This window comes from Fundulus heteroclitus, chromosome 13 (genome assembly GCF_011125445.2).
Source record: "Fundulus heteroclitus isolate FHET01 chromosome 13, MU-UCD_Fhet_4.1, whole genome shotgun sequence".
Classification (NCBI taxonomy): Eukaryota; Metazoa; Chordata; class Actinopteri; order Cyprinodontiformes; family Fundulidae; genus Fundulus; species Fundulus heteroclitus.
The window spans coordinates 24,079,990-24,106,543 of record NC_046373.1 but is presented as its reverse complement, the minus strand read 5'-3'; the positions used below and the strand labels follow the sequence as shown (position 1 = coordinate 24,106,543).

At 39.4% G+C, this 26,554-nt stretch overlaps 1 long non-coding RNA gene and 6 gene segments (V, D, J or C); 3 read left to right on the top strand and 4 right to left on the bottom strand.

Annotated features, from left to right (window-relative positions):
• Positions 1-8,575: 8,575 nt before the first annotated feature.
• On the bottom strand, positions 8,576-9,112 carry LOC118565484. The segment is given in 2 exon segments: positions 8,576-8,916; positions 9,014-9,112. Coding segments are annotated over 2 exon segments (390 nt in total).
• Positions 9,113-11,003: 1,891 nt separating this feature from the next.
• LOC118565507 lies at positions 11,004-12,333 on the top strand. The segment is given in 2 exon segments: positions 11,004-11,075; positions 11,858-12,333. A coding segment is annotated over 1 exon segment (255 nt).
• Positions 12,334-14,641: 2,308 nt separating this feature from the next.
• On the bottom strand, positions 14,642-15,120 carry LOC118565438. The segment is given in 2 exon segments: positions 14,642-14,961; positions 15,069-15,120. Coding segments are annotated over 2 exon segments (372 nt in total).
• Positions 15,121-18,649: 3,529 nt separating this feature from the next.
• LOC118565500 lies at positions 18,650-19,324 on the bottom strand. The segment is given in 2 exon segments: positions 18,650-18,954; positions 19,135-19,324. Coding segments are annotated over 2 exon segments (357 nt in total).
• An 870-nt stretch (positions 19,325-20,194) lies between these two features.
• LOC118565510 lies at positions 20,195-22,651 on the top strand. Its single transcript, XR_004932390.1, has 3 exons — positions 20,195-20,249; positions 21,896-21,999; positions 22,562-22,651. It is a non-coding gene; the product is annotated as an uncharacterized LOC118565510 (long non-coding RNA).
• A 232-nt stretch (positions 22,652-22,883) lies between these two features.
• Positions 22,884-24,756, top strand: LOC118565437. The segment is given in 3 exon segments: positions 22,884-22,898; positions 22,996-23,047; positions 24,282-24,756. Coding segments are annotated over 3 exon segments (402 nt in total).
• Positions 24,757-25,539: 783 nt separating this feature from the next.
• On the bottom strand, positions 25,540-26,211 carry LOC118565491. The segment is given in 2 exon segments: positions 25,540-25,847; positions 26,028-26,211. Coding segments are annotated over 2 exon segments (360 nt in total).
• Between the last annotated feature and the right edge of the window lie 343 nt (positions 26,212-26,554).

The window sequence follows — 26,554 nt, the reverse complement described above, 5'->3', positions numbered from 1 at the left end:
TTACTCATCAACTCCTGGTCTACACCTAATTTGTTAAAGAGCTACAAAGTTTGTTTGAAGTCACTGGCTTTTTATTTTATTTTTATTATGTATTAAACCATTTTTAATAATCTTTCCAAAGGCTAAGATTGACTTGCCTTTGCTTTATATTAAGTTTTTATGCATTCCATTAATGTTTACTGATATAGTTTTTTTTATGAGACATATAACATGTTTTTTGTAAACTTATAAATTTAAAAACATGATATCAATAAATTGAAGAGATGTTGCTATTAGAAGAAATAAAAGTTCAATTACAAAGAAATGATCATGACTCATTTTAATAGTTCAATAATCTGATAAAAAGTCTTTTGTTTTAATAATCCGATTATTTTGTCAGAGGCTCTAAAAGGCCTGAACAGCTACTGAACATCTCTGAAATTGACTTGTTTAAATCAAGCAAAGTTGGAGTAATAAACTGACTCATTAAACACATATTCACTGAAATAAATTCAAATGATCACATATGTTTTGTTTTACTTCTTTGTTTTTTTCTTTCTTTCATAACTCATTCTCTCAAACTCTATATTTAAAAAGATGTAAATTAATATGTTTGCTCATTTTTAATTTAATTTAAGTCACAACAAAAATAAATTAAACAAAAACTAGTTAGTTATAAAAATATGAGAAAAGAAATAAACACATTTTGTGGAAGCTTTTAGTGTTTCAGTTTCAGAGCAGCTGTGGAGTCAGATCAGTTCCTCTCCAGCTGAGGGAGGTTTTTGTACGACGTTCTATCACTGTGTGAACGAGCTGTAACCCTGCTGACAGTAATAAACTCCTGAATCTTCAGCCTGAACTCCACTGATGGTCAGAGTGAAGTCAGAACCATATCCACTTCCACTGAAACGAGCTGGAACTCCAGACTGACGAGTTGTAGCAAAATAAATCAGGAGTTTAGGAGCTTCTGATGGTTTCTGAAGGTACCAGTGGAGGTTGCTTGAAACACCAGAACTGGTTTTACATCTGATGGAGACCGTTTGTCCTGAAGCAACAGACTGAGATCCAGGACTCTGAGTCAGGATGATGAACCTGGAAAACATGAAAAACAGCACTTGAGAGTAAATATGTTTTATTGTAAATGATTGATAATCTGATAACAGATTAAAGGAAGCATCAGTATTTCTCCATGATGGCAGAATTCTAATTGTCCTGAAGCTGATTTCTTCCTAGAAGCAGTTCTGAGCAGAGAGTCTCACCGTGAAGCAGGAACCCCAGGGTGGTCAGCAGTAGAGTCAGTAACATCATCATTGTGCTGCTGGTGTGTCAGTGGCTCTGAAAGGCCTGGACAGCCACTGATCAACACTGACCTCTTAACAGCTGGGAGCAGAGAGGCAGGACACATATGCAAACACACAGAGTCAGTCACATGGAGCTCAGCTAGCAGCAGCTTTCCTCCTCAAACAGACCAGTCTAAGGAGAACGTCAAAAAGATTAACTATTAAAGTTTTTTTAAAGATCCATTATTAATTAAACTTGAAGAAATTCTATATATTGTATTTTTGTTATATCCTTTGATGTTTGTGTTTTATGTCTTTAGTTATTTATCCTTTAATATGTGTTCACTTTGTATCCTGTTTCTTTTGATTTCCATGTTTTCGTCCCTATTTATTATTCTTCCTCAGCTCTCTAATTGCCTTCATCTTTCTCACCTGAGTGATCCTTATCAGCTGATTTCCTCCACCTGGTCCTCATGCCTTCTCTCTCCCTCTCTTCCCAGTATTTAAACATCCATCCATCCATTTTCTGACCCGTTTTGTTTAATTCTCTTATCACTGGTTCCTCTTATTCGATCCCTCTGGTTGTTTTCCTACCTGTTCATGCTTCAGCTGGGTTTTCCTGCCTGTGATTCTCGCTCTAAGTTCAGCTCTTTAAAATTAAATATTCACTTCTAGACGGTCATGACAGTACTTTTACATGTTACGATGGTTCACACAGCAACATTTTAAAATTGACTATTTTCATAAGATGACGACACCGTACATAATATAAATAAATCATCTTTTGACCAGATCATCTCGTCTCTCCTATTAAATCTCCTAAAATATGTTGGTTTTATTCATCTGTCATGAGTATTGACCTGGTTTTTAAAGAATCCAAGAGCAGTTAAAATGTTAAAATGATTTGAATATTTCTTATAATATCAGAAAACTATCAATTCATTAACTGTGGGCTGCAACAAAAAAAGCTGCTGAACTTCAGATGGATGTTAGAAGAATTTTAGCAGGTTATCTTATATCAACATTTTGTAGACTTTTGTTTATATATTTCGTTAATCAACAATTTTTTTGGAATAAAACTCATAGGATGTTTAAAACAAAAATGCAGCTTAAGCGAAAATTCAGACTGAAGAAACTCTATTGCCTACCGCCATCAATCAGGGACTCATCCGCCTCCGACACAAGCTAATCAGCTTTGAACTGCTCCTCCTCGAAGCCAATCAGCATCCTGGGTTCATCTTAAAAAGAACTCCACATCCTCGTCTCGGCCTTCTCCTCAGCGAGCAAGCGGTGGCTGCGCCGTGTCCGGTTTGGACTCTGTTGACCGGTTTCAAACTAAACCTGTCAGCCTGCATTGAGTTCTACGTATTGATCTTAACCTAGTTCCATGATGGCTTTGCCTGCAGACAAGCTCTCGAATTCCCGAGATATCAGTTTCATATCAGTTATTTCTGAGCGTTGGCTGCTCTCCTCGCTCGGTCACCTCAATCTCGCAGGTGCATCATTTTAAGAGTCACGTTTCTATTTCCAGGCAGCTTGAGCTCACTAATTTCGTTTCCTTCCCTCCTTGAACAGGATACTCTGGTTAAGAGTTGCCGTTCTGAACTTTCCTTCTGGTCTGGCTTGCTTCTCGTCCAGATTTGAAATACACCTTCTATAATGTCTTTTTGTCTGTAGATGCGTTAAATTTTACGTATGTGCATCCGTAAGTTTTGGAGGATTCTAAAAACAGTTGGTTTGCAGATTCGTGAAATTGTCAAAGAAATTGTTAATCTTGTGGCCTTTCATCTAGAGTTATTTCAGCATTCAGGATGTGAGCTGCGCAACAGCAGATGCTTGTGGAGCCCAATAGTTGGGCGATGGCTATCATCAGCATGCCTCACATATCTGCTCTTACTTTTCATTCATCTTAGCCGCCTAATGCTCATCTTAAAGGTAATCTAACTAAGAATACTGGTGGTGGATTCAAATCTCATTCAAGTCTCATTAAGCTCGCGTCCTGTCCTGTTCATTCCCTCTTGGTCACTCATTCATTTATGTGCATCATCCCTAAGCATCCTCTGTTATTTATCCTGTCATCCAGGCGGCCCGCCATGCAGTTGTCCTGTTAGTCTGTTCATTCTTTCATGGTCATTCATTTATTCATGTTCCCTGCCATGTTCCCCACTACGTTCCCTGCATACTCCTTGCATGCTTCCTGCATGCTCCCAGTGTGCTCCCTGTGTGTTCCCTGCCATGCTCCCTGCCATGCGGCCTTCCCTGCCATACTCCTTGCCATGTTTCCTTCTATGTTCCTTGCTATGTGTTTTCTTCTATGCTCCTTGCTATGTGTTTCCTTCTATGCTCCTTGCCATGTGTTTCCTTCTATGCTCCTTGCCATGTGTTTCCTTCTATGCTCCTTACCAGGTGTTTCCTTCTATGCTCCTTGCCATGTGTTTCCTTCTATGCTCCTTGCCATGTGTTTCCTTCTATGCTCCTTGCCATGTGTTTCCTTCTATGCTCCTTGCCATGTGTTTCCTTCTATGCTCCTTGCCGTGTTTCCTTCTATGCTCCTTGCCATGTGTTTCCTTCTATGCTCCTTGCCGTGTTTCCTTCTATGCTCCTTGCCATGTTTCCTTCTATGCTCCCTGCAACGCCCTCCTCCCTGCCATGCGGCCTGCCCTGCCATGTGTTTCCTGCAATGCGGCCTGCCCTGCCATGTGTTTCCTTCTATGCTCCTTGCCAGGTGTTTCCTTCTATGCTCCTTGCCATGTGTTTCCTTCTATGCTCCTTGCCAGGTGTTTCCTTCTATGCTCCTTGCCAGGTGTTTCCTTCTATGCTCCTTGCCATGTGTTTCCTTCTATGCTCCTTGCCACGTGTTTCCTTCTATGCTCCTTGCCACATGTTTCCTTCTATGCTCCTTGCCATGTGTTTCCTTCTATGCTCCCTGCAACGCCCTCTTCCCTGCCATGCTCCCTGCCATGCTCCCTGTGTTTTCCCTGCCATGCTCCCTGCCATGCTCCCTGTGTTTTCCCTGCCATGCCCCCTGTGTTCTCTGCCATGCCCCCTGCGTTCACTGCCATGCCCCCTGCGTTCTCTGCCATGCTCCCTGCGTTCTCTGCCATGCTCCCTGTGTTCTCTGTCATGCTCCCTGTGTTCTCTGCCATGCTCCCTGTGGTTCCCTGCGTTCTCTATGACATGCTCCCTGTGGTTCGCTGCCATGTCCCCTGCATGCTGCCCGCCTTGCTCCCTGCCATGATCATTCATTCATCACGTGCATCAGCCCGAAACTGACCATTCACCTCACCTTCCACCTCTCCATCAACCTCACCTTATCTTTCCATTCATCTTGTTTAAATTTTGGTAAGCCTTTGCGGCAATGGCCCTCTTTGCTAAGCTTTCACATCTTTTCTCCTTCATTACTCATCCTTCTCCTTCTCTCTGCCTTCTGAACTTGCTGACGCTCTGTCCTGGACCTCGGCAATTTTGGGGGATAATTTCCCTATTCTCATACATCTGCTTATCTACGTTAAAGTATAAATCACTGTTTATGTTCCTGCCGAGGTCCGAGCGCCAAAGTTTAAACTATTGTATCAATAAATTTGTCTAATCGCTTTTCTCTTTGAGTCTTTAGTTTGAATGATGTTAAAGGCGGAAATACAACCGAAGAACTCTTGCTTACTTCCATTCAATCAGAGGCTTGTTCGCCTCCAATGGAGCAATCGCTAAAAGCCACACCTCCTCGAAGCCCAATCATCATCCAGCGTTCACCTTAAAAAGCAACTCCAAATCATCTCTCGGCCTGGTTGTTGGCAAGCGCAAGAACCATTGCACTAATGTCGTATTTTGCTTCAGACATTCCCCTTTGCAAGCCTTTCAGTTCCGAGTATCATCCTGAGACTGACCATCTCTATTCATGCACCTTACCATACACCTCACCTCATCTCCCCATTCATCTCACTCAACTTTGGTAGGCCTTCGCGGCAACCGGCCCTGTTTGACGCACCGGCCTTGACCTCGGCAATTTTTGGGGGGAAATATCCCTATTCTCATACGCCTGCTTATGCATATTGAAGTATAATTCAGCGTGAATTTTTCCTGCCGAGGTCTGAGCGCCAAACTCTTAAAATATTGTATCAATAAAATTCTTCTAATTGCCTTTTCTTTCTGTGTGAGTTTTTCAGATTGAAATGCAGCTTAAGCAAAAATTCAGACTGAAGAAACTCTATTGCCTACCTCCATCAATCAGGGACTCATTCGCCTCCGACACAAGCTTATCAGCTTTGAACTGCTCCTCCTCGAAGCCAATCAGCATCCTGGGTTCATCTTAAAAAGAACTCCACATCCTCGTCTCGACCTTCTCCTCAGCGAGCAAGCGGTGGCTGCGCCGTGTCCGGTTTGGACTCTGTTGACCGGTTTCAACCCACCTCCATCCCCTTCTCCACCATCATAGCAAGCTTCGCCTGGCTTTCCTATGGTCCTCCTTCAACCTCGTCCCTATCAGAGTGTAATTCCTCCTGGACTCTTATGGAATTCCCAGTCACTCCTTAAAACGGTCCGGCAGAAGACCGCCATGCTGAGCCTGGTTCTGCCAGAGGTTTCTTCCCAAAGGGGAGTTTTTCCTCTCCACAGTCGCTTCATGCTTGCTCATCATGGACAGTTCATGCAAACCTGTGTTTATCAAGTTGGACATCAAGCTCAAACAGATCATCATATGGACTGAACAAACTTTGTTTATCTCCACTCCACCACCAGTTTCAGACCCGGGGGGAAATATCCCTATTCTCATACGCCTGCTTATGCATATTGAAGTATAATTCAGCGTGAATTTTTCCTGCCGAGGTCTGAGCGCCAAACTCTTAAAATATTGTATCAATAAAATTCTTCTAATTGCCTTTTCTTTCTGTGTGAGTTTTTCAGATTGAATTAGTTTTATAAACCTTCTGCCATGGTGCTGCTTTGCCTGCTGCACCATGGACATTTCAGGGCACTCTCTGGCTCCCATACAGCTCCAGATCCCGTGCTCCACTAAACACCTACACCTGTCAGTCACTAATCAACCAGCACTCAGCACACCTGTCTGCCTCTCTATTTAAGCTCCTTGCATTCAGTCCTTCCTCGTCGGTTTGTTCTGTTTACTAGTGATGGTGAGATGAAGCCTCATGAGGCATTGAACCACTTGAGCCAACTTGTTCGAGAAAGGGTTCATTTCTTGGAGCTTCATGTGCACACGAAACCACCTACTGGCCAGCTGTATCTTAACATGTGTGATGCATTGATTTTTTTGTCTATTATGGCTCTTGGGAATGACTTCACAAAATGTGTAGGGTGAAATCATTTGTCTACATCAATTATGTATACACATATGTGTATAATGAAATATTGTTTGAATGTATTCTCTGTGTGTAATTATTCCCAAAATAGTAGTGTCATGTGATATGGCATGTTGTGTAATAGTCAGACCTCTCAACTTTGATCAAAAGTTAAGAGTGAGATTATGCTAATTTTGGGGGCGGGATTATGGTCAACAATTTCCCCTCAGCAGCAACACTGAAGCACACAGAGGTTCACGCTGCGTCTTTACGCACGATCCAGCTGCTGATGTCTCCCTCTTTTCAGCTCAAAGCACTTCTAGACTGTTACAGTTTATAACATTCTCATCACTTTTCACAGCGACAGCTTTCTCAGTCGCTGCGCTGACCGGACAAATTCTATTGCTCTCGTCATTCCAAGAAAAAGTAAAAAACAAAGTAAAAAACACCGTCAGTGCGGCGGTGCAGTGGGCGGATTTTACCCCCGTTGGTGCGCTGCGTGCAACTAATAAACAGTGGGGAAAATGCATAACTAAATACTGTAAAGGGCTCCTATAAAGGGAACAGGGGTACTGACAGGTCTGAGATGAAGCCCCTGATGTTACAAGTTCTTTAAAATGACCCTTAAAAGTGTGCACCTGAATTAAAGCGTGAGGCAGCAGCCCACCGAAGCGCCACTGATTCTATGTTGTTAAAAAAAAAGAGCATGAAACACAGCTAGTAACTCTCCTATTGACTTTAACTGGCACACGTTGCTACTGATGTGAGAACATCAGTAGGAGAGGAGCAAGCGCTGAGGCACAGAAATACGGTGCATGTAGTTAAAAAATGCAGAATTAATAAAAACAAAACCTATAAACAGACCAAGTGGCATTTTAAACTGCATCTGATTAGCAGAACTGTTTTATGATCCAGCGTGCAGCCATGACTGGTTCTGAATGAACCGGTCATCATCTGGCAAACTCTGAGCCACTTCCCGAAGCAGTCACGTGGTACAGCCGGGCAGCGAGGCTTCGGACGTCATCGTTTTCGGCTCCTCCCCTAAATGAAGCAAGCTTCGATAAGTGCTTTACGGAAACGCCCCCTCCATTACTCGACACACGCCTCGAAGCCTCGGCACATCACGTAACATCACTACTGTTTACTCCTGTTGCTTCTGTTCATTGCTGCTGACAGCATCCTGTTCTCGTCCAGCCTGTGTTCCCTTCATCTCCGCCCGCCTGTTGTGGTTCTGGTTCTGCTCTCACCCCGGTCCTGCAAGTATTCATCCAGTCGTGCTGCTAATTCTGCTGTGGTTCTGGCTCCAAGTGTCCACTCTGCCGTGCTGCTGGTCTTGCTACCTCCGTGCTCCGGCTCCATCCTGCTTGCCAGTTCCTGCCATCACCATCCTGCTGCTCCAGCCCTGTACAGACTGTTGGGTTATTCATCCTCCACTATCCACCACCTTCAATAAACTCTCCAAACTAGCTCTGCTTGTGTGTGGTTGTGTTCGGGTTCATATAAAGCATGACACCTTCTTTAATCTTGAGAAATGAAACGCGTTTCTCTCATCAGTGCTTATGTTCTCCTAAGGGTTAATATTAAATGTACATTCCTACCACAAGATTACCAAAACATTAAAGAAGCTCCTAGACCTTAGCAAGATAACAGATATCAGTTGGCCTAGAACTGATTATCTCATTTAAATGTCTATTTTACTGTAAATGTTCATTGGGTTTGAAAGGTGGAACAAAGGGATTAAATAAGCTTTACTACTTGTCCTCACCATTTAATGAAAGAGTGGAAATGAAAAAATATCCTTAATTTCCTTAAAGTTAGAGCTTCCTCTTTTATCTAAGATTTAAAGGCCCACACCTTTTATTTCTTATAGTTTGAATGTGAATAAGGCTTGATAAATTTAAATGATTTGTGTTGTTAATGTGTGTGTTCAGTGAACTGTATCAGTGTCTGCTGCAGATTCCAGCTGCAGACCAAAATTCAGTTTCTGTTCAGTCAGACTGAGGGAGGTTTTTGTACGATGATTTTTCACTGTGTGAACACGTGCTGACTGTTGATATAATGATAACTCTGACAGTAATAAACTCCAGCATCTTCAGCCTGGACTCCACTGATGGTCAGAGTGAAGTCTAATCCATTCCCTGCTCCACTTCCACTGAATCTGGAGGAGATTCCTGACCATCTGGATGATGTTAGGTAGATCAGAGCTTTAGGAGCTTCTCCAGGTTTCTGATGGTACCAGGCCAGGTAGTACTGTGAACCAGAGTGAGACACTTTTCTCCTGGCCTTACAGTCAATAGTAACAGTCTGACCGAGCTGCACTGATTTGGCTGCTGGTTGAGTCACAACAACATTTTGTCCCTCAGACCCTGAGGAGAGAGAAGAAACACTGGACATGAGATGGTGAGGAGAAACTCAGCTACACTCCAGATGATTTTCACCTGACAGAAAAATGATTTTCCTCACCCTGAGTGAAGCAGAGGAGAGTCCAGATGAGGACGCAGATCAAAGTCATGTTTTTGATGAGGAGGATTTCTGTGTCTTCTGTTGTGATGAAGGACAGCTGTCAGTCTTCCAGTGTTCAACTCTCAGGACTATAAACTCTCCCAGAGCACTGGAGCATGGTGCTGCTGATGCAAAGTGTCTCTCTATGGAAATGCTCTGACTGACTCCAGCAGGAAATGGGATCAGGGTGATGATGAGGAGGCTTTATTTATGAATTAATTTGTTTATTTAGGAACTGACTGGAAATGTTTTATTGTATTTTTTAAACTTGTTTGTTTTTTGCTGCTTTGGACTGTTTGCTTATAAAGATAAACATGCAAGCATTTGAAATAAGACTAATCTGACAAATTGTAATTTAGTTTGACAAATTTCATTTTCAGATCTCAAAACACCAGTTTTATTCTATAGTTGATTCTGGAAATGGAAAATTAGACTTGATGGTAAAATGAAATGAATGATAAAATTAGGTTTATAAAAGTAATGTCAGACAGCTGAATTACATAGAAATTGTGTCATTATTTGGGTTTTTGCTTGGACTTGTTTTGGAACTGATCATCTCCATTCTCTGCATTCTGCACTCAGCTCAGTTAGCTCTCAGCCACCACTCAGCACCATAATCACTTCCACCTGCTGCCACTAATTACCTTCAAGTCATTCCACCTGTTGCTCTGGCTACATATACCTGTCTCACTGGTCCGCTCCCAGCTGGAACTTCTCGTCTGGTCCCACTGTCTGCACATAATGGTCCCCACAGTTCTTCCTGTTGTGCTATCTGTTTTTCCCTCAGACCTGCTCTCGCTCAGACCTCTCTAGTTTGTTGAGCTGCTGCTTCTGTGCACCGCCTGGTAAAGTTTACTCCTGGATCCTCTGTGTCTCGCTCTGCCTCACTGGGAACTTATCAGCAGCTGCTGGTCAAGTGTGGTTCTCTTTGTAAAAGCTGGTCAAAGTCCGACGCTATGTGCATCAGATGGTGCTTCTTCACTCCTGCCTTCAGCCGCTCCAGTTATCAGCTGCTTTGTTTGCATGTCACTAACCTATCTTTTATTAAAAACTCTCTTTTTTTGTTGTTTAAACACAACTCCATGTCAAGTTTGAATATCAAGATCTCTGCTGTCATCATTAAATATTGACTATCTCCAGTTTGTGATAAGCTTTTATATAATTTTATATTGCATTTTTTGCGTTACATTTCATACAAAGATGGTTTTGGAAGATCTTATGGTTTAAGTGATGTCAAGATAGATTTGATTATGTTAATTTGTTTATTGTGTGTGTGTGTGTTACATTCTAATGAAGAATCTTCACTGAAATATTGGAAGGATCTACCTGATAGCAAAAAAAAAAAAAAAAAAAAAAATTAACTCTAATTCTGGCTGTAAGAGGTTGGAATTTTATTTTAATCACTGAGCCACTACGATGAAGCCAACATTTAGAATGTGTTTAAAGTGATATTTATCAGACTGAAAGCTTTAGCTCAGCTCTGAATCCTGGATGTCACCAAAGTTCATTAATGATGCTCACCTGTCTCCTCCCTCAGTGGGTCCAGTCCTCCCACCCCTGATGCTGCTGCCCCCCTCCTTTGAGGAGCTGCAGGATGGGAAGGCCACGCTTCTCTGTCTGGACTTGGATTTGATTGAATTGATTAAATAATCTTTTGATAAAAAAATGATGTGTTGATAAGAAATATCTCTTCCTTTTTTGTTTCATTTGTTCTTTTTCCTCTTGAAGAATCTGGTATTTTAAGTGTCTTGTAGAGTTGTTCCTTTTTAAAGACAAAAAATGTTAATACATTCTGTATTTATTAAGCATATAATACAATTATTTAATGATGTCAACAAAAATATGATTGAAAAAAAAAAATCAGCCAGCTGCGTTTTTCAGGCAGAAACTGTTCATGTAGAGTTTGTTGTGTTCAGAGTCAGAGAGCCGTGTCTCTAACAGTCAGAGGTTTTTGTACGACGGCTCCATCAGTTTGTATCACTGTGGTACACGTTTGGTGGAGGAACCAGACTGGATGTTAACTGTAAGTACAACTAACTTAAATAAAATCAGCTATCCCTTTAATCTCAAGCTTTGAATGTTTTAATATTCTCAGAAAGAAAAAAACTTTATTTTTGGAATTAGTTAGTTTTTATTTCTCTGAGATGTTGTATTTAATGGAAACTTTGCAAGTTGAACGCATTATAAGTCCTAATATCTGTAAAAGCTCCTACTCAGAAAAGACAAAATAAGTTCTTCTACTTGATATAAAAAGTATTAAACCACATGATAAATCAAATGTTTTTTAATTAGCAGTATAAATTTTCGGTACATACATCATTTTTAACATTTCCACAGTCATGTTTTATAGACTGTTTTATATATAAGCATCTGCCAAAGTTTTGATTTTTCTCTTGAAAGTTTTCTCATTTTATTTCTTGTTAACAAGCGGTGTGGATTATAGGCTGAGCCATATGATCAGTGTCTATCTGTGTGATTTAATGTTTGTAACATATATTTTCTACGAGGTTTTGCTGATTGTTTTGGAGAAGAAAATATGTCAAATCTTTTTTCTTGATTAAATGTTTGTAGATTTCTGTATGTGGAAATCAATTTAGTGTGTGAGTCTGGTAATAAAACATATTTTATGAGAAAACATGACATTCGGGAAGAAATTTCAGTTTTTATTCATGGTACTGAAACTCGTCTGTTGCTGTGCTTGATCAGCGATGCATGTGCGTTGCCATGGTTACATAATCCAGATCAGGAAGTCAAATTTTGAGGACTTTAATCTAGACTTTGCAATGTGTTTCTTTCTCTCTGCAGTGGGTGAACGCCGTCCCACCCTGACAGTGCTGCCCCCCTCCAGTGAGGAGCTGCAGCAGGGGAAGGCCACCCTCATGTGTCTGGCCAACAAGGGCTTCCCCTCAGACTGGAGTCTGTCCTGGACGCTGGACGGCAGCAGCAGCTTCACCTGGGAAGAAAACAAGAGCCCCGGGGTGCTGCAGAAGGACGGCCTCTACAGCTGGAGCAGCACCCTGAGGCTCCCTGCAGACCAGTGGAGGAAGGTGGGCTCTGTGACCTGTGAGGCCACCCAGGGCTCCCAGACTGCAGTCACACAGACGCTGAGGAGAGACCAGTGTTCCCAGTCCTGACCGCACTCTCTGAGACACTGATATTGGCTTTAATCTGTGACTGCTCTCACTTTTTCTCTCCTGATTATTCTCTAGTTTCACTCAGTCATCTTTGCTTTGTCTTGTTGGTCACTATTCAATAATAAAGATTTACTCTTCAACTTTCAACGTTTCGCTCAGTTTTTCTTCCATAAGTGTTCATCTGTTGATGATTTAAATAAAACTAATAAAAATAAATAATAGCCCTTTTACTTAATCACTTTGATGCATTTATTGCTTTACTAGAGCTTGTGTGCTGGACATTTTCAAATGAGGGCATTTAAACAGCTCAGAATATCGTTTTGGGTCTAGTTTTATGATTTCAGGACTTCAGTAATAACACTGAAAGATGCTACTTTGAAAATTACTGAAGAGAGTTGTCTTTTGTTAATTTATGTGTCTAATATTCTTTAAAGTTATTATCTTGATACTTTTTAAAGACAATTCAATATTTTATTTAAAAGATGTGTACAATAAGCACAAACATTTGTTAGGAGTTTTTATGAAGAGCTCGACTCTGTGGGGTGACAAAGTTCACGGAATAGCATCAGCAGCTGGACTCCATGGCTGTTCATGATCATGGAGCTCACATTTAACTGTCTGGCAGGTTTAACTGTTTCAAGAAAATAGCACAGCTTTACTAACAATATTTGGCTCTACATATCTGTGTGAGCAGATTTTCTCTCCCATGAGGAGTGTCCTCTGTGCTTCCTGTAGTCGTCTGACTGCTGGACACTCACAGACCTGTGTGCTCCTTAAAGTTACTAAGTGTGATCCCCATGAAGCAGAACTTGTAAACACAAAGCAGGGACAGAGATCTCATTAAGTAAGTTCCTGCCACAAAGGAAAGGGAAATAAGGGAAACAAGAGTATATATTATTATCTTGAAATAATTGCATTTGTCCTTAGGCAGGTAGGTAAAATGATCTGCCAAAGGAATAAGATTTCTGCACTGAAAAAACTTATCTCAGTTATCTTATTTCAAGTGCTGTTTATCTATTATATTATAATAGGGGGTCAAAATATTAATTCCACTGGGAGATATTCTTGCTTACCTACCTAAATTAAGATCAAATACATTTATCTCAAAACGTTTCCACTTATTTTTAAACCAATCTTTGCAGCAGTGATTACATTCACACTTTGACAGAGTTTGTTTTTTTCTCATCACTATTTGAGCAGAGCGTAGAAAAAACAACAACATTTGTATTTACTGTTTCTGGTTCTTTTACTATTATAGTGAAATTAATATGGATAATAATAATTTTAAACATAGTTGATCTGACCTTTGCCAACACATTTCAATAGATATAGTTGTTTTCTGTGTTGTATAACTTGATACAGCATTAATAAATATGTTAATGGAACCATCTATGTGGCACATTGTGGAATTTTTAGACGGCACAGCTCATCAGAAAGGTAGCTGACCCCTGCTTTAAAGCGTACGCAGAAAGAAAACTGCCTCAGTATTAAAGTACACCTGAGAGCCTCAAATTTTTTTAGGTATTTTTATAAAAGGCTTTGCTTGATGACTTGAAAGTTTCAAACAGACAAACAAAAAATAAGTAAAAATAAAATAAAATGTACTCAACATGTATGTGATACATTTCTGTCCATACTTTGTATTTATATCGAAAAGATATTGATCAAACAACTGTTTTGGAAAAGATTCAGGAAGAACAAAACAGCATTACAGCTTAATCTTGATGAAATAAGAGTAAGAGAGAGACATGTCTTGGGATGCAGTAAAGAACCAAAAAAAAAAAATGTTTTCATGAATAAAAGTTCACTTTCACCTGACTGCTGAAGCTGCCAGCAACAGTTTCTGCTCAGTTGGACTGATGGTAAAATGTTCAGTGTCCATCAGTCACTAACCCTATAACTGAGTTTTTAATGAGCAGCTAGAGTTTTATTCACTTTCTGTTCTCACCAAGCTGTTTAATGTCCAATGTCTGGCTCAGATAAAGTTTTTAATTTTAGTTTCTGTTAAAGCCATGTTGTGTCTTGAGGAGAAACTGAGGCTAAAACAATTGTATCACTGTTTAAAGAAACTCCAGCCAGAACCTGAGGATATGTGTTCAGCCAAGAGAGCTAAATCTGCATCTGGTTGGTAACAATGTTTTCTATAATGCGTACCTAAATTTTGACATTTTATTTAAATCTCAGGTCAAATTTTATCTTCCACAACAACGCTTTTCCAGGTGTTTTAAAACAGTCAAATCTGTAAGTTAACTTTAAAGTTTCCTGTGAAATCAGCAATATATTTCAATGTGAACTGTTCCTGTGAATGTATTTGTGAGGAAATCTCTCCATAAAATGATTGCTACTCTGTGCTCTGTGTGTGTCTGTGGTTAGTGAGCTGTGTCAGAGTCTGCTGTGACATTCAGCTGCAGTTTCTCTTCGGCCTGACTGAGGGAGGTTTTTGTACGACTGTTTTTCACTGTGTGCGTGGGTACTGACCGTTGATGTAATTAACACCCTGACAGTAATAACCTGCAGCATCTTCAGCCTGAACTCCACTGATGGTCAGAGTGAAGTCAGAGTTTGATCCACTGCCTGTAAAACGACTTGGAGTCCCTGATGCTCGAGAGCTGGCATAATAAATGAGCAGCTTAGGAGGATTTCCAGCTTTCTGTTGGTACCAGTCTAATTCGTTGTTATGAACATTCTGACTGGTCCTACAGCTGATGGTGGCAGATCCTCCCAGATCAGCTGTCACTGCTGCAGGCTGAGTCACTGTGACCTGACCTCTGGACTCTGAGCACACAGAGACAAAAACATGAAGCAGCTTGATGGTTTTGTGGGCTTCATTTCAGAGGGACAGATGTTGATAGAGGAGAGGAGTTTGATCCTCTGGACTTTACCTGTGAAGCAGCAGCAGAGGAGAGTCCAGATGAGGACGCAGACTAAAGTCATGTTTTTGATGAGGAGGATTTCTGTGTCTTCTGTTGTGATGAAGGACAGCTGTCAGTCCTCCAGTGTTCAACTCTCAGGACTATAAACTCTCCCAGAGCACTGGAGCATGGTGCTGCTGATGCAAAGTGCCTCTCTATGGAAATGCTCTGACTGACTCCAGCAGGAACTGGGATCAGGGTGATGATGAGGAGGTTTGATTTATTAATTAATTAGCTTATTTAGAAATTGGATGGAAAATGTTTAGAATGTGCTTTTATTTTTAAATTTGTTAGTATTTGCTGTTATGTTTTGCTTATAAAAATCTCTACATAAGCATTTGGAATAAGAGTAATCTGACTAATTTTAATTTGAAAAATAACGTTTTCAGATCTTAAAAGTTCTAACTTATTCATGATTATAGATGTTTTTATAAATGCAAAATTCAGTTTTTAAAAGTAATGTCGGACCACTGAATTTTAGATATATTGACTGTTTATCTCCAGTTTGTCATAAGCTTTTATATAATGACTAAATTCACATCACATTTATTGACTTTAGAGAGATATTAGGTGGGAAAATCTCACCTATTAGGTGGGTAGAGAGATTTTAACTGATTGCTTTTAAATAAAGGCCACAAAAAGGTACAATAACTGAATTTAAAATCAAACAAAGTCATGGCCAGTTCAACCTGATTCTGTTGTGGTTGTGTGTGTTTATCTCTACTTTTCCCATTTTACTAGTAAAGCGAGGACTTTGATCAACATAATATCTTTTAATCACTGAGTCATATTTTCTGAACAATTATGTCACTACGATGAAGCCAACATTAATAATGTGTTTAAAGTGATATTTATCAGACTGAAAGCTTTAGCTCAGCTCTGAATCCTGGATGTCACCAAAGTTCATTAATGATGCTCACCTGTCTCCTCCCTCAGTGGGTCCAGTCCTCCCACCCCTGATGCTGCTGCCCCCCTCCTTTGAGGAGCTGCAGGATGGGAAGGCCACGCTCCTCTGTCTGGACTTGGATCTGATGATTTGGTTCAATAATCTTTCAGTGAAAAAATTGTGTTGATAAGGTTCCATGTTTTTTTTTTAAATTTGTCCTTTTCTCTCATGAAGAAATATGTTCCGCAAAAATTAGGCTTTTCATTTTAAAGTTAATAATGTGTTTAAAGTGATATTTATCAGACTGAAAGCTTTAGCTCAGCTCTGAAACCTGGATCCTCTGTCTGGACTTGGATCTAATGATTTGGTTCAATAATTCTTCCGTGAAACAATTGTGTTGATGAGGAATATATCTCTTCCTTTTTGTTTCATTTGTTCTTTTCTCTCTCAAAGAAATATGTTCCCCAAAAAGTATGTTTTTATTTAAATGTCCTGTAGAGTTGTTCCTTTTAAAGACAAACGTGTTTATACATACTGTATTTATAAAGTATATAACAATATTAGTTGATAATGATGTGAACCAAAAATATGATTGATAAAAACAATCAGCCAGCCATGTTTTTCAGGCATAAATTGTTCATGTAGAGTTTGGTTTTCTCACAGAAAAAGAATATCTTTTTGGATTTAGTTAGTTTTCATTTCTCTGAGATGTTGTGTTTAATGAAAACTCTGTAATTTGAACACATATGAGTCCCAATACCTGTAAAAGGCTTTTTAGATCAAGTTCTACTTGATCAAAGCCCTTCACCCCTTCCTCCCCCCCCATATCTGTCAGGCCTCCTGCATGTCCCCACCTTCTCCCCTGCTCTCAGATCCTCATCTACTTTACACTTGTCTGTCCCTTCCGCCCGTCTCACCACCACGGGGAGCAGAGCATTCAGCCGCTCTGACCCCCGCCTCCTGAACTCTCTAACACCCCTACTTAGAAACACGGACTCACTTCTCCCTTTTAAGTATTAAACAGTGGTTAAGTGACAACTTCTTGCTTCTAAATTCAGAGAAAACAGAAACACTAATTATCGCACCTGAATGTAAAATCCCTCAGATAAAGCAATATATTGCCAACTTAGGAGCTTAGGTGTTGTGTTTGATACAGCAATGTCCTTGGAGAACCATTCCAAACAATTAGTTAGAAACTGTTATTTCCAACTAAGAAATATCTCCAAATTAAGACCATTGGTGTCAAAGGGTGAGTTGGAAATGATTATTCATGCTTTTATCTCCTCACGGTTGGACTATTTCAACAGTCTTGAGCAAGAAGGAGCTAAACCGTCTTCAAGTTGTCCAGAACTCTGCTTCAAGGCTTTTAACTCACATAAACAAAAAAGATCACATTACCCCAGTATTGGCAGCTTTGCACTGGTTACCGGTCCAGTATAGAATCCAGTTCAAAATTCTTGTCCTTACTTTTAAAGCCCTGCATGGTCTAGCTCCTCCCTCCATTTCTGAGCTGATACAGCTCCATACTCTGACCCATAGTCTGAGGTCACTGGGCCAATCATTGTTAGTGGTCCCACGCACTTATTTTAAAACTAGAGGGGATTGCTCATTCCAGGCAGTGGCTCCGAGGCTGTGGAATGTTTTGCCTCTCTCTTTACGTTGTTTGAACTCTGTTGCTTCTTTTAAAAAGCAACTAAAATGCTGCTAATCAAGCAGGCTTTTGATTAGACATGTGGGTTTTATGGTTTCGTTTGTATGTTTTTCCATTTTGTTTTAAAATGCTGTTTAGTATTGCTGTATACAGTTTTTTTTTTTGTATTTGTATTTTACTATGAAGCACTTTGTGATTTTTATCTGAGAAAAGTGCTTTATAAATAAATTTTACTTACTTTACTTACTTAAATCACAACTCAAAACTCATCTGTTTAAGATTGCCTTTCCTCTTTAATGTCAATTTCCCTGTCCCAGGCTTTGTATCTATTAAAATGTTTTATATTCTGTGTTTCAATTTTGTTTTTTCACATTGATGTGTTTTTATCTTTCAATATTTATTGATATAGAAAGTACTAACCCATTTGATAATGTTTTTTTTGTTTCTTTAAAAAAATATATCAGTTCAAATTTCCTCTAAACATATTTTTGCATTTCCACAGTCATGTTTTATAGATTTTATATAACAAGCATCTGTTAAGTTTTCATTTTTCTCTCTGCAGTGGGTGAACGCCATCCCACCCTTATGGTGCTCCCCTCCCATGAGGAGTTGAACACTTCTTCACTGGAATAAGTTCACATTATTTAATTTGCATTAAATAATGTATTGTTTAACTTCTTTTTAATCCTTTTTCATCTTTCTAAGCTCACCACTCTCTCATTCTGAATTATGAAAGATCTTAAAAAACTAACAGAAACTACTCAGTGATTTAAATAAATGGATGACTGACTAAAGAAATGTATTAAAATTTGTTTTTGATGAAAACTTTAATTTTTAAATTGTCTTTTATCTCAGTATAGAAAAAACAACTGAAAATTAATTAGTGATAAAAAAATATATATGAGTAAAGGGAAAAAAAAATGTTGGTGAAACTTTTAGTGTTTCAGTTTCAGAGCAGCTGTGGAGTCAGATGAGTTCCTCTCCAGCTGAGGGAGGTTTTTGTACGACGTTCTATCACTGTGTGAACGGGAAGCTACTCTGCTGACAGTAATAAACTCCTGAATCTTCAGCCTGAACTCCACTGATGGTCAGAGTGAAGTCAGAACCAAATCCACTTCCACTGAAACGAGCTGGAACTCCAGACTGATGAGTTGTAGCTCCATAAATCAGGAGTTTAGGAGCTTCTGATGGTTTCTGAAGGTACCAGTTGAGGTTGCTGTAAACAGTAGAACTGGTTTTACATCTGATGGAGACCGTCTGTCCTGAAGCAACAGACTGAGATCCAGGACCCTGAGTCAGGATAATGTCTCCTGATGAACCTGGGAAAAATGGAAAATAACAATTAAGACAAATTGCGTTTAATAGTAAATGACTGATAATCTGTTAACAGATAAAAGAAAGCATCAGCATCTTGTTTCAGTATCTCTCCATGATGGCAGAATTCTAATTGTCCTGAAGCTGATTTCTTCCTAGAAGCAGTTCTGAGCAGAGAGTCTCACCGTGAAGCAGGAGCCCCAGGGTGGTCAGCAGTAGAGTCAGTAACATCATCATTGTGCTGCTGGTGTGTCAGTGGCTCTGAAAGGCCTGGACAGCCACTGATCAACACTGACCTCTTAACAGCTGGGAGCAGAGAGGCAGGACACATATGCAAACACACAGAGTCAGTCACATGGAGCTCAGCTAGCAGCAGCTTTCCTCCTCAAACAGACCAGTCTAAGGAGAAAGCCTGAAAGAGGAACTTTTAAAAAGTTCTTGATTATCTTAAATTAAACTGGAAGATTTCTGTAGCTTTAGTACTTTTAGGTCTTTAAAACGTTTTAATATGAAGAACAACTGAAAATAAACGTTTCCCGTTTCTCTTTTTACTCGGATCCTTGAAACAAAATTTTACTTAAATGTATATTGTGAATGACGGTAAAGTCTGTATAACTTGTGCTGAGGAGGTTTTATTTATGAATCAATATATTTTTGCAGGAATAGAGAGTGAATGTTTCAAATGTGTTTTCGGTACTTCTTTGGTACTTTGGTTGTGTTTTGTTGTTCTGGACTTTTTGCTTCTGAACATTTATCAGCAAACACAGATTTCTAATGTAATGTAGTAATCACGAAAAATGCAATTTTGTCATGACTATGTATTTTTAAATCCTTAAGTTTAGAAAAGTAATCCAAGACAGGTAATTTTCATAAAATATGACGGTTTTTGTTAGACTGTTAAATTTTTATCAAATTGGTGAACTTTAGAACAGATATTTACTACATTTTTTAAATTATTGACTACAAACATAAATTAATTAATAATTGTCATGGTTGAGTTTTGGTTTGGCTTTGTTTTTCTGTTATTTTCATTTTTTCATCTCTTTTGGGTTAGGTTTGACTTTATTTATTGTTAGTTTTCAGTCATCAGTTATTTTCTGTCAATTTTCACTTCACCTCCTCAGCAGTCAGTCACACCTGATATCATTTACCAGTCAATTAGCCAGACCCTGGTTCCACCTGTGAAGTGTTCTATTTAAACCTGCCTCTGCCTTCAGTTCAGCACTGGGCCGTCATCATTCCACACCTCTCCATGCCAGTCCCTGTTTTTGCCTTGGAAGAGTTGTTTTTCTTGTTTAAGGTTAGTCCTGCCAGTTTTTCTACAGACTCTTACTTTGCTGTTTGTCCCTGGAGAAGTTCTGCTCTGTGCCCTGGTGTCTCTCAAGTTCTGCTAACCTGACTAGCCGCCCTGGAGAAGCTCAGCTCTGTGTCCTGGTGTCTGCAAACGAACTGCTAAACTGCTGTGGCTACGGGGCTGCTAGCCGAGCAGAACTGAGCATTCCCGGCTGCCTGGAAAGTCGTGACTCTCTCTTACTCCGGCCCGTCAGCTCCTGCCATCACATTCATCCCTGACCTTCTGCAGTCCTGAACCTCCGGTCTTCATCACTCACCACCCAGCATACTTCCTTCAATAAAGACTCAAACTTTTAGTCCCGTGTTTGCGTCCTGAGTTCATCGGTAAACAAAACCCTGACAATAATAAAGTCTACTCAAAAAGAAAATGCTGACTGTTTATGCCACTGAAGACAATAGCTGTGAAATATTTTCAAATAACGTCTTGTTTTACTACGACCAAAGTGATTGATGAATCCCACTAATGAGAAATTTATTATATTCCACATAAACCAAGGATCATATTGAAAGATCTTTGGGCCATCTTTGTTCCCAGTTAACCCTGATCACATGCATTTGAATATTATTGTGTAAATAAATGCAGTATTACACAATAAATTACAAAATTATTATAATAAGGTTAATTTATTTCAGTTAGTCTATTCATTACATGAAATTCTTATAAACAGATGGGGTTTTCTAGCCTTTTTAATTTCTGGTAATTATGATGATTTTCCACTTACAGGTAATGACTACACTGTCTTTAAGATTATAATTTTACATCAGACCAGTAAAAATAGTAGAGAAAGTGAGATTAGATACCTGCTTAAAAATTGGATTTTCAAAAGGTATTTTCAGTCTCATCAGTGAGCCTCATCAGATCACATATTTCAATTTATTAAATGTGTCTACATGCCCTGTATTCAAATTAATCTTTACTCATTTTATAGGAGCAATAGGCGAAGATTCACCACTAGGTGTGCTGTTGAGCACTGTCTGTAGACCAAAACAAGATGTGTGTAAAGCCACGACTCTCTCTACCTCCACAATCTAAGCAACAGAACAGTTAGCTTCAATTTTACATATTTTGTCAATAAAAAAATACCTTGAATGTACGCGAGGATCACAGCGGGCAGCTCACAAGCCTGCAGGGCTGCATTCAACAATGCTATCTGTGTTAGCAGGGCTACCGGCTACTCGCCTCACAACAGTAATGCCTGGTCCATCAATGGTCAAACTAGAACAATTAACCCAAATGATGCAATTGTAGCCTTCCATTGAATCGATTCAACATGGCCATACAAGTCTGACAAGACTGTAACACCAGCAAAAACCAACATTTGACTTCATGCTGTTACTCACCTGTTTAACAACACTTTATTTACAAAAAAATCTAATAACAGAAAACCAGTTTAGTTAAAAACATGCATCATTTAGTCATCATTTAGATAAAAATACTTAAATGTGGAGGTCCTTATATTGCAACTCTCCCTTGTCCGACACATGATATAAAATCATGTTTAAACCCCACAACTGCATAAAATCCTCCTTGTTCTGTGTTTCTCTGTGGAGAAACTCCAGCCTGATCCTGGCTTTAACGTTGCTCCTCCACAGAGCCACTGCACCAAGGTGAAATCCGTCCTGCAACCTGTATCTGTTCGGAGGAGAAAAGCTAAACTGGAGCTTCTTCTGCTCTCAAACATCTCCACCTTGGAAGCGTGAGGCCAATGTTAATGCTTGTTTTGTCTCTTTCCTTATCTGACAGCTTCTTTGCCAAAGAACGTTGTCTTTTTTAGTAATAACTAGTGCTGATCTTCTTCAGGTGAACGCGGCATTAGTGTTTTAAGGGAAGGGAAGGGCTAAGCCCTGAGTGGCAGCTCTGGTACATGCATGTGTGGCCGGCACAGCCATGTAAACAAGGGACTGGAGAACAACACAGAGATGATGTGTCACGTCACATCATGATCCATCTAGAAGTCCTTTAGTTCTTCACAAAACTATTTTGAGTTCTTTTTATCTCAAATAATGTAATTTTGCTTATTGCTTGTTTAAAGTTACAATTGATATCCGACAAAAATTTAGGTGTGGATAGTAAAATAATGAGAAAATATATTTCATAATCATTCCATTAGTTTGCTTTCGTGCACACATGGATCAGTGTGGAGCTAGCTTCTTGAATGTGTTTAAAGTGATATTTATCAGACTGAAAGCTTTAGCTCAGCTCTGAATCCTGGATGTCACCAAAGTTCATTAATGATGCTCACCTGTCTCCTCCCTCAGTGGGTCCAGTCCTCCCACCCCTGATGCTGCTGCCCCCCTCCTTTGAGGAGCTGCAGGATGGGAAGGCTACGCTCCTCTGTCTGGCCTTGGATCTGATTATTTGTTCACACATTTTTTTAAATAAATTGATTATGTATTGCGAAGGAATATGTTGTCTCTATGACTGTTTTCTTTTGTACATTCTAAAAAAATTACCTTTCTATTTTAAGTTGCTTGTAGACTGTTCACTTTTTAGGAAAAAAAAAAACAAGGTTTTAACTGTTTAAATAGTAGAAACAGAATGAGATAGTATTCATGTCAGGAAAATAAATAATGAATGAAAATGTGTCCACCAGCTGTGCTTTGCAGACAAACTTCATGTAGAGTTTGTTGTGTTGAGAGTCAGAGAGCCGTGTCTCTAACAGTCAGAGGTTTTTGTACGACGGCTCCATCAGTTTGTATCACTGTGGTACACGTTTGGTGGAGGAACCAGGCTGGAGTTTGGAAGTAAGTCAAATTTAAAGCTACTCTTTTATAAACAAATTTCTTGTTTTGGATATATTGTTTTCAAATAAAACCAGGAAAAATTATGCATATTTTTTGTTTCAAACAAACAGAACATTTAGAAAAATAAAGAAGTCATTCTGTGAACTAAAATCTGAAATCTGAATTTGTAGATATTAGGGGCTGCTTCAGGGTGAAACAAAGACAGAATTTATAGGTGTTTTATCTAAATTGTGGGTTTAGTTTAGTCTAAAGTCAGAGAGCCGTGTCTCTAAGAGTCAGAGGTTTTTGTACTGCGGCTCAATGAGTTTGTATCACTGTGGTACACGTTTGGTGGAGGAACCAGACTGGAGTTTGGAAGTAAGTCACAGTAAAAGCTTGTATTCAGTAATAATTTACTGTATCTCACTTTGATAAAGGATGAGACTAAATCGTGATAATTTTGGTGGATAATCTGAGGCTGACGGTTTAGTTTAGTCTAAAAATGTATGAAATCTGTGTCTTTCTGCAGTCAAAGGTTTCTGTACAGCAGCTCAATCAGTTTGTATGTCTGTGGAGGACTTTGGGTCGTGGAATCAGCCTCGGTGAATGCTTGGATATTTTTTAGTTATAGCTGTGTGTCCTGTTTAAAGTAGAAATCATATTTTTGTTTTCGTTATTTTCTTATACTGTGTTTTAAATACGACCATAAAACAGGGGTTAAAGTTTAAAGCAACACTGGAAATAAAACGTCAACAATTTGAAGAGTAATCATTATGACAATAAGGATCAGTCGTCCAAGAATAAACCTTTTGTTACTGAGTTATTTGAAGCATAATCTTAAAGTACTGATAACAGACATGAGAAAACTTCTGATATTGATCAGAGCTTCTGAACAGTTTAAATTTCTAAGATGTTTTACTAAGTGATAAATAGAACTGTAAACAAATATTTATTCCATTTTAAAAGAAAATTAAAACCGAAGTTATTTTGAATATTAGGTAAAAACGCAATATACTGGTTGTGAGTCAGTACTGATACATTTTAGTTCAAACTGTATTCTGAGTCTTCCTGAGCTGATACGCATGAACAATTTTGAAAGGGAAGTGAAACAGAGTGTGAGCTGAGTGGCTGTTAGAGCAGAAAGACATCTGTCAGAAACTTCTTTATGGAGGAAATCAACTCTAACAAGACAAGAGTTGAAATGATCGTTGTTAGATTCTAGTTCCTGTCCTCTAACCTGATTGGTGTCTCCTAGGTGATGCCCGTCCCACCCTGACAGTGCTGCCCCCCTCCAGTGAGGAGCTGCAGCAGGGGAAGGCCACCCTCATGTGTCTGGCCAACAAGGGCTTCCCCTCAGACTGGAGTCTGTCCTGGAAGGTGGACGACAGCAGCAGCAGCAGCAGCAGCAGCTGGGAGCAGAGCAGGAGCCCCGGGGTGCTGCAGAAGGACGGCCTCTACAGCTGGAGCAGCACCCTGAGGCTCCCTGCAGACCAGTGGAGGAAGGTGGGCTCTGTGACCTGTGAGGCCACCCAGGGCTCCCAGACTGCAGTCACACAGACGCTGAGGAGAGACCAGTGTTCCCAGTCCTGACCGCACTCTCTGAGACACTGATATTGGCTTTAATCTGTGACTGATCTCACTTTTTCTCTCCTGATTATTCTCTAGTTTCACTCAGTCATCTTTGATTTGTCATGTTGGTCACTATTCAATAATAAAGATTTACTCATCAACTCCTGGTCTCCATCTACTTTCTTAATGAGTTTAAAAGTAAGTTTGAAGTTACTGTTTTTAATTTTCATGTCATTTTATTATCCATCCAAAGACTAGGATTGACATTTTTTTATGTAAAATATTTTTGCAGTTCATAAACATTTACTTAATTTTCTTTATTATTTTGGTAACATAGATTTAAAAACAACATAAACAAATGACTGCTATGCTGTTATCTACAGAAGTAAAAGTTCAATTAAAAAGACATGATCAGGGCTAATTTCAACAATGAAATCCTTATACAAAATAAATTGGGTAATAAATGTGTTAATGTGTCAGTGGCACTGAAAGGCCTGAACAGCCACTGATCTTTTTTAACCTCTTAACAGCTTTTTAAAGAGCAGGTTTGACTTTTTTGACTTAGAGTTCAAGTAATTGACTCACTCACTGTTAAACACGTGTTCACATTATTATAAAAGTATTGTTTAACTTCTTTTTAATGTGTTTTCATTGTTCCTACCTCACCACGCTCTCACTCTGAATTAAGATAAAGAAAAACACTTTTCAGTGATTAAAGAAAATGGATGAATGCATAAAGAAATATAGAAATAAAGAAAGAATAACAGTTTAAAAACTGGGAAAAGTTCTATTTATAGTTCTTATTTTTAATCAGAGAGCAAAAACAAATAATGACTAATTTGTGCTAAGTAAAACAATAAATACTTTAGTGTTTCAGTTTCAGAGCAGCTGTGGAGTCAGATTGGTTCCTCTCCAGCTGAGGGAGGTTTTTGTACGACGTTCTATCACTGTGTGAACGGTGTATCGTAACCCTGCTGACAGTAATAAACTCCTGAATCTTCAGCCTGAACTCCACTGATGGTCAGAGTGAAGTCAGAACCAGATCCACTTCCACTGAAACGAGCTGGAACTCCAGATTGACGATTTGAAGTTGAATAAATCAGGAGTTTAGGAGCTTCTGATGGTTTCTGAAGGTACCAGTGGAGGTAGCCTGAAACACTAGAACTGGTTTTACATCTGATGGAGACCGTTTGTCCTGAAGCAACAGACTGAGATCCAGGACTCTGAGTCAGGATGATGTCTCCTGATGAACCTGGAAAACATGAAAGACAGATATTGAGACAAATTATGTTTGATTGTAAATGATTGATAATCTGTGAACAGATGAAAGAAAGCATCAGCATCTTGTTTCAGTATTTCTCCATGATGGCAGAATTCTAATTGTCCTGAAGCTGATTTCTTCCTAGAAGCAGTTCTGAGCAGATAGTCTCACCGTGAAGCAGGAGCCCCAGGGTGGTCAGCAGTAGAGTCAGTAACATCATCATTGTGCTGCTGGTGTGTCAGTGGCTCTGAAAGGCCTGGACAGCCACTGATCAACACTGACCTCTTAACAGCTGGGAGCAGAGAGGCAGGACACATATGCAAACACACAGAGTCAGTCACATGGAGCTCAGCTAGCAGCAGCTTTCCTCCTGAAACAGACCAGTCTAAGAAGAATGTCTAAAAGAGGAACTTTTAAAAAGTTCTCAACTATCTTTAAATTAAACTGGAAGAAGTTCTGTAGCTTTAGTACTTTTAGGTCTTTTGACTTTTAATACGAAGAACAACAGAAAAAAAATGTTTGCCGCATCTCGGACTCTTGAAACAAAATTTTACTTAACTGTATATTGTGAATGACAGTAAAGTCTGTATAACTGATGCTGAGGAGGTTTTATTTATGAATAAATCTGTTTTTGCAGGAATAGAGAGTGAATGTTTCAAATGTGTTTTCGGTACTTCTTTGGTACTTTGGTTGTTTTT